Source organism: Telmatherina bonti, assembly GCF_933228915.1.
Source record: "Telmatherina bonti genome assembly, chromosome: 24".
Lineage (NCBI taxonomy): Eukaryota > Metazoa > Chordata > Actinopteri > Atheriniformes > Telmatherinidae > Telmatherina > Telmatherina bonti.
Genome location: NC_136633.1, coordinates 12,168,362 through 12,182,432, shown reverse-complemented (window position 1 = coordinate 12,182,432; position 14,071 = coordinate 12,168,362). Strand labels below are relative to the sequence as shown.

The 14,071-nt window shown below is 40.6% G+C and overlaps 1 protein-coding gene across 1 annotated transcript in view; it reads right to left on the bottom strand.

The window, feature by feature from the left end:
- Positions 1 to 8,997: 8,997 nt before the first annotated feature.
- LOC306774096 (fibronectin type III domain-containing protein 4-like) overlaps positions 8,998 to 14,071 on the bottom strand; it is a gene marked incomplete at both ends in the record, with an annotated part of 30,967 nt that continues 25,893 nt past the window's right edge. Inside the window, 4 exons of the mRNA XM_079264079.1 lie at positions 8,998 to 9,039; positions 9,552 to 9,718; positions 9,800 to 9,889; positions 12,711 to 12,813. Coding sequence (XP_079120205.1) covers positions 8,998 to 9,039; positions 9,552 to 9,718; positions 9,800 to 9,889; positions 12,711 to 12,813 — 402 coding nt within the window. The remainder of the gene's footprint in view (positions 9,040 to 9,551; positions 9,719 to 9,799; positions 9,890 to 12,710; positions 12,814 to 14,071) is intronic.

Here is a 14,071-nt window from a genome sequence, read left to right as displayed (position 1 = left end):
TAAAACCCAAACACATTGTTTTTTATCAGATTCACCCGGCTGCTATCTGCAACAAAACCTGTTCTTGCTACATAATGGGGATAATTACAAGGACACGGAGCTAAAACAACATGTAGTTTGGTGTTGAAACGCTCTCCAGCCAATAAGCTCACATGGCTGCATCGGTAATTAGAGATGAATAACTGGGAATTATCAACTATTCTCCCAGTTTCCACAAACAAGTCACAAAATAATGATGTTTTGATGAGTTTTAATTAGAGGTGTGAGTAAGAGCGCTGGGACCAGACATCTCCGAGACAACGCGCTCAGCATTCACCTCCACAGCACAATAATTATGGTAAATAAGATGTTAATTAACCGATGGCTCAAGACATTAATCACATCGACCTCTTGTGAGGAAGGAAAGCTCAGATATTGATATGGGAGAGGGAAAGTAGGAGAACTGGCTGGTTTTAATAAATCTGTATTTGGTGTTATTTTGTTATTTGACTAATTGTAAATAACTCATTAAAACAGTGTTTTTAAAGCATGGAGGCTCTAAAACAACCAGACCTCCCTCTTGGGGTATTATCTTGGACTTTTATAGTGTCCTGAAATGAAAAAAAAACCTCAACTTTACCAGGGGAAATAATGGTTCAGACCTTTCTGGGCTACTCTTGAACTTCCTTCATGGAACAAAACACCATTCTGCAAGGTGTCCTGACATTTACCTGGGTCATTCACAGGCTTTGTGCCTGACAGTGCACACACAGGAATCTCTTTGAGTTGTATTTCAATGGAAACCTGCCAATCAACTCAGAACTTGACATTCTTCCTCAAAGAAGAGGAATATTATCATTGATATAGAAAAATTTCCTTTTTTCCCCGTCTGAAACAAGGCGTCTTTGTTTCAATGTGCGACCGACTGGTCAGACCAGATGTCTCCGTGACTGGAGTGAGAAAAGCAGCTCCAGTGTGTTTAGTGATAGCAGCTACTTCTGATTCCTCCTACACGGTGGAAATGGACACGTCTTTCTGAAGAGCTAATGTCTTCCTTCTTCGGATTATGTTCATGATGTGTTGCTGTCTGGGAACAAAAGTGCCTTTCACAGTGGATTCTGTGCAGCCATTCAGCTGAATGTCGCCGGCTTTGACTGGGGAATGTGGCAATAGATGACGTTTAAACAGCCTTCTGTTGTTACGAGATGAAACTTGTGTAACTTTGAAGATTTGTTGGGATTGTTGAGGTTTCCCACTTAAAGGTGTATTTCCCAATGGGGTGTCAGAAAATAATAACCACAAGGGGGCAGTGTTTAGATGAAGTCCAATATTTTTCATATGGAATTTTATTTAAAGCTTTCTGGATGATGAGACAGGCATAAAAAAAGAAGAAGAAAAAAAATGGATTAAAGTGACTTTGAACCTGAAATATTTGTATGTCTCAGTATTTGCTGGGATTTTTACACACAACCATCCCTACGGTTTATAGAGAAGGTCTGAAGAAGAGAAAATATCCAGCGAGCAGCAGAGGTCTGGACCAAAATGCCTCGTTGATGTCAGAGGTCAGAGGAGGATGGGAAGACTGGTTGGAGATGGCAGAAAGACAACAGGAAGTTATATAAGCACTGGTTCCAACCAAGATCTGCAGAACATCATCTCTGAACAAACAACCCGTCCAGCCTGGAAGCAGATGGTCTCCAGCAGCAGAAGACCACAGCGGGTTCCCTCCTGTCAGTAAGAACAGGAAACTGAGGCTACAATTCACACAGACTCACCAGAACTGGACAATAGAAGATGGAGAAACGTTGCTGGTCTGATGAGTCTCCAGTTCAGCTCCACACCATCATAGCATGGTTTAACCTTAACAGCCTGAGTCCTGCTGCTGACCATGTCCATCCCTTTCTGAGCACAGTGTAGCATCTTCTGATGGAAGCTTCCAGCAGGATGATGCACCATGTCACAAAGCTCACATCATCTCCATGACGATGAGTTCACCGTCTTCAAACGGCCTCCACAGTCACCAGATCTACATCCAACAGAGCAGCTTCGGGACGTGGTGGAACGGGAGATTCTCATCATGATGTGCAGCAACTGTAATAAACCAAACCTTGTTAAGATCTAATTTGTGTGTTGCTGAATTTCCAGGTTCAGGGATATCCTTTACACCGTTAGCCTGTGTGCCCAGTTCACCAGCCTCTGCATCACCTGCTTCTGTTGACTCTAGACAGACTAGACTACAATAACCGTCTTACCAGCATAGCTTGTTTTTGGTCTATTCCATTAGTTCTAAGGTTAAGCTTGATGGTTCAATGGTCAGAAAGTTAGCTATGGGTTTAATCAGGAATATAAAGCTTAACATGCAGAGGCAGGAATGAAAAGTATTAAAGGTTAAAGCTTTGTCTCTGGCTCAGTGGCTCAATATGTTAAAGGGTTATTACAAAGAACTAAAGCTGTACATTGGAGGTTTGGGTCCTCAAAGTTCCCACACCTGTAGGCATGGATCCAGTCGTTTAGAAAATCAATACATTTTCCTGTTGACCACCAATGAGGAAGGTTAAAAAACTGCTTTTCAGCCACAAGGCATGTTGTGCCTTTAAGGGAGTTTGTCTGTCAGGAACCTTGGCTGACAATGGAGAAGGCTATTTAGGTGGGACCAGAGGGCTCCTACAGTGCGTAGAGGGCTTCTGTATGAGTTGCATGGTTGGAATGAAAGACACACGAGGACCCCTTTATTACAAGACATTTCACTACATGTAAATAATCACGGTTCCCAATCAGATGCCAGTAAGACTAAAGGAGGAGCCATGATGGCATTACTGGAATAGGTGTGTGAGATTGAAACTGTAAAACTAACCAACATACTGGAGGTGGTTCACTATAAAGACCCAAACTGATTCTTTATCTGCTTGCAGGAGAGCGTTTACAGACCTCAGACCTTATATGAGCTTCAGAGTTGAATCTGTCAACCAAAACGAAGATTTATAAGTGCGTAAAAATGGAGGGAGCAGGTATGTTCCTGGTGTGTTTCTCTGATTTTTTCTGATCCATCATCAACAGTAATGAGCGGAAAGCTTAATGTACAAAAGGTCCAGAGTAGCTAAATCCTAGAACTGTTGTTGACCCAACTTGAACAGCCAAAAAAATGATATATCGGTTTAGACTACTGAATGATTGCATCAAAGGTCTGAAGAACCTCAGTTCTTTGGAGAATGCGGTTGCTTTGCATCCAAAGTAGAGACTGAATTGTACTCCCATTTTAAATATATCAGAAGTCAACCGCTATACTGGTAAACATTAAACAGAGATGAACCCGAACTTCCAGATACAGGACTACCAGAGTCCAGGTTGTTGATTTCATCACTGCTAAATCTTATTCATGGGATCAAATAAAAAAGAGAGAATGAAGGATCTCAACTCCGAACTTACTGTAAAGAACCTTCTGTTGGGAAGCAAAGAGCCTGTAAAGCCAGACCTTAATGACTTCTTTAAATGTCACTGTGGAGGGTGCAGTTATATATGACAGATTAAAATCTCATTAACTCCCAACGAGTCCCAGTAGCTGCAGGAAAAGGACTCAAAGGATGGCAGAGGCTGTGCTACATGAAAGAAAGGGATTAAACCTCAGTCGATGATTCAGTCAAAAGCACTTCATCGATCTTGTTCCCCCATCACGTCTCCCTCCCTCCATATTACCCCCCCTTAACTTGTCACAAACTCTCCGACCATCATGGAGGATGACGAGCCCCGGGCAGGTTGTGATATTTCAGTCTGTCGGCGAGGGCGACCTGCCCTTTACCTCACACCTTGCCAAGGATTCCTCCACTCCTCTGCCTTTTGTTTGGGGAGAAGGAAGAAACGCAACGTGGCAGGAGCATATTTTACTGTTCACTCTGAAGGTCGAGGAGTGCCTAAGGTGGAAGTCCTTCCTGCGAACTCTGAACTGGGAAGTCTTAAAAGCTGCAAACAGGACCCCTGTGGGGTGAAGAGTGATATGTTCCTGCATTCAAATGAAGCAGAAACAGATGCACAGCTTACCTCGTTGCAACAGCACAGATCTGATCTGAAGCTGAGAGTGTTTGCAAGCATGAAGTTGCTTTAGAATCTCATGTTTTCCCAAGTCTGCCTTCCTCACATTCAGACACATCAGTGGGGTTGCAGCGCGGGAAACTGAAGCTACATTGGGTGGAGTTCAGACGCCATCTGCTGTTCGAACTACACATCCCCCTTTAAAAAAAAATCTGTGTGAACAGTGACGTATTATACTTCCATTCATATGGACATATGGAGACAAAAATAAATTATTCAAAGTCTATGAAAAAATGTTTTTTTTACACTCTTCCTAACTAAAAAAAATACAGTCCAGATGATGATATGTGATGGAAATGTTTTTCTGTTCTTTAACACTTAAAATAGATATTTTTGCTGAATAAAATCACATTTCTATGGCAGGATTGCTTGGACCAACCAGTTTAATATTAAGCTGTCAAACCGGATTCCAAATAAGTTGTGATGCTGCATAAATTTTAAAAATAAAAACAAATTAATCCAGATAAATGCCATAAACTCATATCTTGTCCAAGATAGAACATAAGCAAAACATTAGATGTGGAAACTTAGACATTTGATGTATCACGGAAAATCCTTCATTCATTTATTTAGATGAAAAAAAATTAAAATGAGCCTATCCTGAAACATGCATATACAAATTGCCTACGATTTAAAGGAAATTATTAGCTTTGCCAAATTAGCAAATTTCTATTTGCTTTCCCGGGAATACAGAGATAAGGTGGGTTTTTTTTTTTTGTTTGTTTGTTTTTTTTTACCAAAACAATCACACAATTAATCCTTTTGTTTTGATATGTTTTGTGCAAATCAACAACATTATCTAGATGACATAATTTCTGAAGCATTGTTGCAGACTTGAGGCTGGGATATACTTGATGTGTTCATTTTGTGGACATGGCAACATTTAGCTACATCTGTGTATAAACTTGCAACAATGCAAACATGCTGTTGCCAAAACGGTCAATACTGGAGGTGACCACTAGGGGGCAGCCTACATCACTAGCATCCAGAACTATTGAAAGGGTGAATCCACCGGTAATGTTGTGTTGCCATGGCATTTCGGTAAACAGCAGTTTACTAATCTGTTGCTAACTAGGCAGGAGTGTTTGTCCCTGTGCAACAAGGAGGAGCCATTAGATGAATGCCGGTGCGAACAAGGTCAGAAAGATGCACTTCAAATCTATCCGCCATTGTCTTTACCTCCGATGTTGTGTTCATGCTCCTGTTAGTATAAGCACTTCTAGCGTTCAAGTAAATATTGCACACATTACTTTGTGTTAATGTACACAGCCCACATGCCTAAGGTACACTGAAAGCACATTGGTGGTATGATACATAGGTACACGCATTGACAGTAGCAAGTATATCACAGGCCTTAAGGCCCATTCATGCTCTCTTTGTTACATAAATAAATCCGTCCATTTCAAACGTTGTCTTACGTGTCCCTCTTCATAGTTCCACACATCTTTTACGTTGCCATCATTGTTGAGTCAGTTCTTCAGCTAGTGGGCAGTGCTGAGTTCAGAGTTCATGGTTTGTGTCAGCTATATAGCTCAAACTAGCCCCGGGCTTTCCAGTGGTATTGCTCAGTTGCGTTACGATAGATAACTAAGCCCTTTGAAAATGTACTCATCTAAACCAGACTGACAATATCGTCTCCTGCATCATTCTGCTTATAGAAAGCACATCTACTACCAACGACGTATAGTAACGATGTAGAACTACTTCACTACTGTACTTAAGTAGTAAAATGTGGTATCTCTACTTTATTGAAGTATTACTTTTTCTCTCCTACTTTCACTTTTACTCCGCTACATATTTTGGATCACTACTTTTACTCCGATACATTTAGCACATTTAACAATACAAAAAAAACACATTAGTAATTAGTTTAAATCCATGACAGTTGTTGGAATGCAATGTGTGTCGGTATAGACAATCTCTGTACGTAAGTGCGTTAAGTTTCAGCTTCATGCCAGTTAAAATAAAAAGAGTGGGACCTCTTGCCTCTAGCAAAAGGATCTCTGGCAGCTTTGTTGAGCGGGAATGAAGGAGCGTCACGCAGCAAGTTAGCAGCAACATAATATGTCTCTTGTGCTTTATAAGTAAGCAACATAACCGTATAAAACTATGGTTGTGTGTGCGCGTGTGTGTGTGAGTGAGTCTTCGGAAGAGGGATCCCAGATCCAAAGGGACACATCGGCTGCAGGGGAATCAACAATACTAATTACTTTGGTTTTCACAGAAGAACTAGCTTATAAGTGGCCGACTTGCCTTTAGTTGCCAAAAGTTATAGATGAAGAGAGATGTCTTTACATAAAAAAAAACATTTAGAGTATACTTACTGGGTTAGGTAGTCTGTCTTAAATAACTACACAACACAATGAACTAAGTACTTGAGTAAAAATTTTAAAATAAACTACTTGTAATACTTAACTACAAAAAATGTTGAGTACTTTAGTACTTCTACTTAACTGGGGCAGTTCAAAAACACTTCAACTTCTATTCAAGTAACTTCATTCATAGAGTACTTGTACTTTTACTTGAGTCTTGATTTCTAGTACTTTATACATGCCTGTCCATGACTGACATCTGACTCAATGGAACTGCAGCTTTTTCAGTTTTTTTGTTTCACAACTTTAAAATTGATAATTTTGTTTAAAAATCAAATTTTTTATATATAAAAAAAAAAAAAAAAATCCATTATAAAATGTTGTCATTTTTATGATCTTTTTACTTGTCTTCCTTGGCATTACAGCAGCAGAATGAAGGTTTGGCTATTGTTGTTTTTTTTTTCCAACTGAAATGAAGATAAAGGACCAGCAGAAAAGTTTTGCACGTCGCAGTTAAAATTGAATTAGCCCTAATAATTTCTCAGTTCTTTCTAGCTTATAGAAGAATGACGTTACTTGGGAAATGAGGACCTTGTTTCTGAAGTGTAATGATTAGGAATCGAAAATCTGTTTGAATTGAGAATCGAGTCAAGACCCCCAAGTCTGAGAAAGGGTCTTGGCTCAAAGCGTCACTAGTTGTTGGTGAATAAACTACATCAGAAGCTACTACTAGTGTGCAAACTTATATTTCTTTATGACTTCCCTATGGTCTGAAACCTGGCTAAAACTTTTTCCAGAATGTGTGTAATTTTGACTCCCAGTCCCCAAAGTTTCCTGTTTCACCATGTTTCAGCATATGAACCAGCAAGACCTTTGCATTTCCCAGTAGGTTTCACTTCCAGCTCCGGTTATGCATTGGGCAGGAAGTTTAGCTTTGGCTCTAAGGAGAAAGCTCCTGGGGAACGTTCTGAGTGACGGTGCACAAGTGAAAGGAAGATCCTGAAAAAAGGTAGCTTGGATAGCTCTCAGCTAAAGGCAGGTTGGAGTTTGCTAAAAGTCAATCATCCACCCCCACGCTCATAGCCCCCCTCTCAGCTCTACCTCTTTGCATGTTTTTGTATTTTCTGGGAAAGAAAAGACACGCATGACGCTGCCAAGATGGCGATGTTAAGAACCACCCAATGAGCTTCAATTTGGTTCTTCAGAAACCCACGGGTGACGTCACAGAGGCTCCGCCCTTCTTCTACCTATGGCTGATGGTGATGTTTCTCCACTTGAGCGACTAATAAACAGATGGACTTACAAAGCTCACAAAACCATCAGGTGATCAGCTTAGAAAGTGAAAGAAAGGAAAAGGAGAAACAGAAAATTGATGAAGGGCTTTTCCTTTCCTTGCAGTACAAGCCAGGAATGGCTCGAAACTTTAAAAATAAGCTGCAGCATCTTAGAATTAGATTTTAAATTCTGTAAAAAGCAGCAATAGTCTCTATTATTATTATGTAGATCTTTTTTTTGCCTACACTGGAAATAAGGCAGAATTGTAGATTTAATGTATAAATATATGCCAATATTGCCATCTCTAATTTATATCTCCTTTTTTCCGCAGGTCTTCCTGATTAAGTTGTACATGTTGATCTGTCTTTCCTGTCCTCTCCACCCCAACCAGTCGAGGCAGATGGCTGCCCTCCCTGAGCCGGGTTCTGCTGGAGGTTTTCTTCCTGTTAAAGGTGAGTTTTTTCCTTCCCACTGTCGCCTCGTGCAGCTCAGGATGGGGGATTGGATCGAAGTCATGACTCGATGCAATCAGTTGGTTTCTGTTATAGGATATGTATGAATTAGCTTAAAATGATGTGTAGGTTGATTCGTGTATGTAAAGTACCCTGTGACAACATTGTTGTGAAGTGGCGCTATACAAATAAAGTTGAACTGAACTGAATTAAATTTCAGTTAAGCTGTAAAAGTCAACCATTTTTAATCAAATAAATCATTAGCTATATGTAAAATATAAAGCATGCAAACAACATCAAATTTTGAATCGATTTATTTAAACCAGTTATGAAATTTTTACAGTGTAGATTCACCTCATACATTCAGACATTTGTCCACCAGTAACACTTTGACTATGTACATATGTTGGTGCTGAACATCATAATGATCATGAAGGCCGAGCTGGAGCTATGACTACATTTTTCTACCAAAAAAAAAAAAAGGAATTAAAATGTGACTTTAGCCGATGAGATGAAAACAGCCAGTATCATACAGTGTGTCTCCTGAAGGTGGATGAATCTGAGGCAGACAGGACTTGGCACACATGCTGGAAATATTCCGTTAGTCTCTGACATCGAAGAAGAAAGCAGGAAAATATTGTAGTTTGGCTGCAGCTCCAGCTTGCTTCCATCACGCTGAAACACCAGAGGGCAGCAGTCGTCGTCCTGACTCCACCCCTCGACTCCTTGCTCTCATTTGAATCTCATTCACATGGAGTGCATCTCACTTCACTCATATTTTACAATAAATTAGAGTCTCGACAACAGCGGCAGGTCTATAAATTCCCCCGCTTGTCATGATAATCCAGCTGAAGCTGCTCCTGAGCAGAAAGTCTTCAAAACAACCTCTGTGCTCAGACTCTGATGATGCTGATGGAGGAGGAGGCTCGGTGCAGCTGGAAAAAAAAGAAAAAGAAGAAAAAGATTGTGGTAAACATGAGGAAGTGTGCTGATTCGTGTCACCGTTTATGAAGCCTGTCACAGGTTTATTGATTAATCTGTGAGGGTTGACATTTAAAGCTCAGAGCTGGCTGCTCCCTGCAGGCCCATGTGGAGGTCAGAGTGTCTTGTTTTCTGCACCACCAGTGACATTTTTAGCACCGTGAAATCGTAACATAAACTGAGCGCTTAAAAGCGATGAAAAAAAAATCACATCTGGCCAGTAGGGGGCACTGCAGTCTGGACACTTGTCACCTGTTATGATGAAGATGGTTGTATTTAAACTGAAGCCCAGCAACACTTCCCTGTTTCCAGCTTGCTTGTTTAAATTTAGCATGATGGCAGCAGCTGTGGTTGCTAGGAGATCTCTGATGCAACTACAAAAGGCTCCTCAGAGGACACAAAAAAAAATCCTTCTCGCAGCCAGAAATGATCATGCATTATAGAAGGAGAGAGGAAGTTTAGTCACCCTGTTGCTGCGGACGGCTCCGTTGTGGTAGAGGGGAGAGCTGCCGGCCGAGGGGTTGTAGTAGGAGGAGGTGGATCGCACCAGCGGCCGCTTGGCTTTCTCCTTAGTGCCGTTGGAGTCATTGTCTTTGATGATGTCATACTGCCGACAGAAGAGGGCGATGACGGCTAAGAGCAGAGAGCAGAGGTTAGAAATGTGAAAGGAGCATCCTCAGAAGTGCGTGTGAACACAGATTAATGCAGGCTGACCTGCCCATAGCAGCAACACGGTGGTGATGATGAGCAGCTCTCCAGTCTGCAGGTGGGGAGTCATACCCAGACCCTCCATCGCTGGCTCGTCTGTAGACAAACACACTGTCAGTGCCGTCTCACTGCATCTGTAGATGCTCTGTGTGTGTTCATGTGAAACATTTTGAAAGATCTTTGTTATAAAATCATAAGGACGCCGATATTTTCCCTACTTTATAATAAGCCACATAAAAAGAACCTCAAATACTTAAAAGTGTGAAGCGCATTTAATAGAGGCTTCCTTTGGAGGCAGATTAATCTACATTTGGTCCTGTGATGCAGGGTTCTTTGAATTGCGTGACGCAAATCCTGGTGTGTCCTGGGATTTAGTAGCAGACACACATTAATTTTGCAAAAATACAACCCCATAAATAAATGTGATTTTTAATATACGACATCAGAGCCTTGCACATTCGTGTCCTGAAACAAAGGCAATTCATTTCAAACCTGGTCCCAAGTGCAACCCCAGTCTGCTCATGCAGTTTTACAGTCTAACACATAAAAAGCTGTGGAAATCCACTGGGTGGGGGGATGAATCAGTTCTGTCACACGAGAAAAACACAATCAATCTTGAGTGAAAATGGCCCTCCACCTGAAGGGAAAAACGGAAAAACTGTCCAGAGACAGTTTCATTAAAATTACCTTTGGTGTGACTTCAGCTGGACAACATAAATCAACAGAATGAGTTTGTAACCTGCCAGCAGAAGTTGGCTAATGCTAGCATGGTGGGAAAGCAAGCTCTTGGTCTTTTCTGAGAGGATGGAAGAGATTTGATAGTTAATGTGACCTTCCTGTCATCAGGACCTCAAATTAGATTAATGCCAAGAAGGTCTTGGTAGACTTAGAAGCAGATCTAGCAAGATCCCAAACTGCGAGTAGTAATGCGAGTTAGAAGTTTGAGTGTGGAGCTGAACCACAGTTTGCAGGTGATTTGCTAAGACTGTGTAAATAGGAAGTAACTGCAAACATGCTACAGACACCTTGTTAAAATGAGGGTTTGGTCGGGGTATAGGGGTATGCACTTTCACGTTGAAAAAAAATTAAGTGAAATTAAATAAATATAATGCTGAGTAAGTGATATGTTGTTTTGATTATTTCCGTTTTCATTAAAAAAAAGATTCACACTGTGATTAAAAAAAATGCAATCTCTGCATCTTGCTTTGTTTTGATGTCTTCTTCTTGTGACAATAACCAGTCACGTGGGTGTAATTATGCACATAGACTGTTTGCACGTCTTTTTGAAACATGTTAAAAATAAGCACGTTTTCTTTCAGCTGAGTTGTTCTCAAGTTTGATACAAACTTAAGATCAAATAACATTTTCTCCTCCCAACACATTGCAAAACTACCAGTTGTACTAACTGGAGGCAGACGTGCCATTTTATACCTTTGAAAGACGCAGCCCTCATTGAGTGCTGTTAGTAAAATAGTATATTTATTAACTTATCAAATTACGAAAAAAAAACATTGTATTTTTTTTGTGCAACGACATTTCACACAAGTTTGTGTATGCAAAGCTTTAGTTTATCAAGCCCATGGTGGAAATAAAGCCCTGTGGACATAAAGCCACCCTGGATGTTTGAGTATTGTTCTTTATTTTGACAATTGCTAAGTTAAATGTGAAGCTGGGCCTGACAAGGGGAAACAAGATGAGAAAGAACAACAACTGTCCAACCAAACAAAAAAAAAACAAATACAACAACCAGCTGCTAAAAAACATGGCAGAACACACCCTTCAGACGCTTTAAGAAAACAAAGCAGACAATCATCAAGAGTACCTGTCCTTGTAATTAAACTATTTATAAGTGAAATACATTGAAGATAGCGGAATGTAGTTATATGCCAGACTCTTCAGGTCTTAGTTAGCACGTCCTTGACAGTACTTATCAGGGCTGAGCGAGAATAAATTGTTAGGAAGAGTTGAACAAGAAAGCCAAAAGCTTTTTTCTTTTCTCCAAAGAAGAACATGGTAGCACAACTTAAGTTTGCAAAACTGCATCTGAACAAACCACAAGATGAGATGTTTTGTCATAATTAACAATAGTTGTTTGGAGGAAACGAAATACAGCATATCTGCACAAACACCTTATCCCAACTGTCAAGCACAGTGGTGGAGGGATGATGATCTGGGCTTGTTCTACAGCTACAGGACCTGGACACCTGGTCAGTCAATGAAGTATTTAAGTGTCAAATATGACACCATGTTTGAACTACTGACAGGCAGTTTGATTAATTCTTTTAGCCACCTTTGTACCTGTACTCAGACCATATTGTGTGTACTCAGACCATACTGTGTGTACTCAGACCATACTGTGTGTACTAATCTGCAAAGGGTTTCTTTCAAAATGAATGCTATAATACATTTTTTAGTAGCACTATAAGACCCATAATACATTTTTTATATTTTAATTTAAGCTAGTCTCCTGCATTTAATAGTCTTTTTCATCATTCTTTTTGTGCTGTTTTGAAAATCAGCTTTCTTTCTATTTCAGCCATAAACTACCCAGATACAAACATGTTTGGCCCAAATATGGTGCAAATGAGCAGTTAGGTTTTGGCCAAAATGTGGCCTTGACTCACAGCTTTGACTAAACATGAGTATAGCTGCTGAAACTCAGCCACATGTCGCCCAAGAGGATAATGTCATAAGGAAGGCTTCCAGTATTAGGACTACTTCTAGCCCACATTATACCAGAATCCACATCCAGGCCAACAAGTATCATCTGGCCCACATGTTGCCCACATGCACTCGTCTTTGCTGTAACTGAGCCATGAGTGCTAAAAGTAACCGAGATTTGGCCCAAATATGTCTGCTAATTGGGGAATCTCTGCTTTATTTTTGAAAATGTGCAAGCATGTTTGTGTCCATTTACGGTGGTCCAGGACTCCTGCCGGATAATGATCGGTCCTCTCCAGAGTCCTGAAGTGGACGGCCCGGCTGGGCTGGCTGTCGCCATGCAGCCCGACTGACTGCACCTGCACCCAAACAGTTACAGGAAAAACTGTTAGAGAAATGATGAAGCTAAAAAAAAAAAAAAAAAAACCAAACAAATATTATATCCTCAGATATACTGGTGTTATCTAACAGCTGCTGCAGCTTTTGATGACTAAAGAAATGTTCATTTTAAACAAATCTGCTCCCTCATCCTGGGCAATACCACCAAATTCCACTGGGATATTCTCCTTTCAGGTCAGGGTTCGTCAGCCCACCCCACCCAGACCTGGCGAGGCTTCAGCTCGCTTTGCTCAATGACACCTCTACAGGACATCTACCTGCTGACGAGCACATTTGGTCCACAGAGTCCTGCAGCCGAAGGACAATTTGTGTGGCTATATTGAGCTCTAATGGACTCTAAAAAGCGTAATGATAATGGAGTCACATTAGATACTCCTCATTCAGGGGGAGCTGTGGTTTCATTTAAACTTTCAGCAGTAATGATGGACAGAAAAGTGGCTCAGTTGAGGTTAATTCCCTCTGAGTTAATTCAAGCAAGTTCTGGAAATGAAAGTGACTTTTTCAGCTAATAAAAAATCTCATATTCAGAGTGTTTATCCTTCACCTGCTGCTCTTTTTTCAGCACACAGTCAAATATGTTGGGTTTTTTTTTGGTCATAGTTACTCCTCAACTGCCTCTGCGATAATGAAATGCTGATGATCTGCTGTGTGTTACAACTCAGAAAAACATGAAGCAATACGAAAAAGGTGGATATTATTCCCAGTTTGATGGTGTGTACTGAGTTGGTATTTTCATTCTGAAAGGTAAATGATCACTAACTCCAAATTTCAGATTCAGAAAATCACCTTAGATGTATATCAGCATGACCAAAAAGCAAGCCAGAGAACTTACAAAGAGGAAAAGATGGCAATAGACATGTAATGATCTATGTGCCTTCAGTTGAAAAGAGATAAGCAAGACCTTTCCTTTTTCCTGCTTTAGTAGACAATTCAGAAAACTTATCATTTATGTTTAGTTATAGGATTTTTTTCCCCTTTACTATTGATAAAACCAGCATGTCGATGGTGTCAGCCAGTAAAGATCTTAAAGCAGCACTGCATAGGCTTCTGACCTTACACCTCGGTGCTTCTGACTTGTTTCGATACCACATGATGTTTATTATGTAATTGTTGATGCCCTGCAGCATCATGAAGCAAAATTACAGCTGCAAAGGAGTATCACCTTGCAACTGCATAACGTGTGAAGAGCACCCAGAGAAGAGACAGGACAAATGCTGA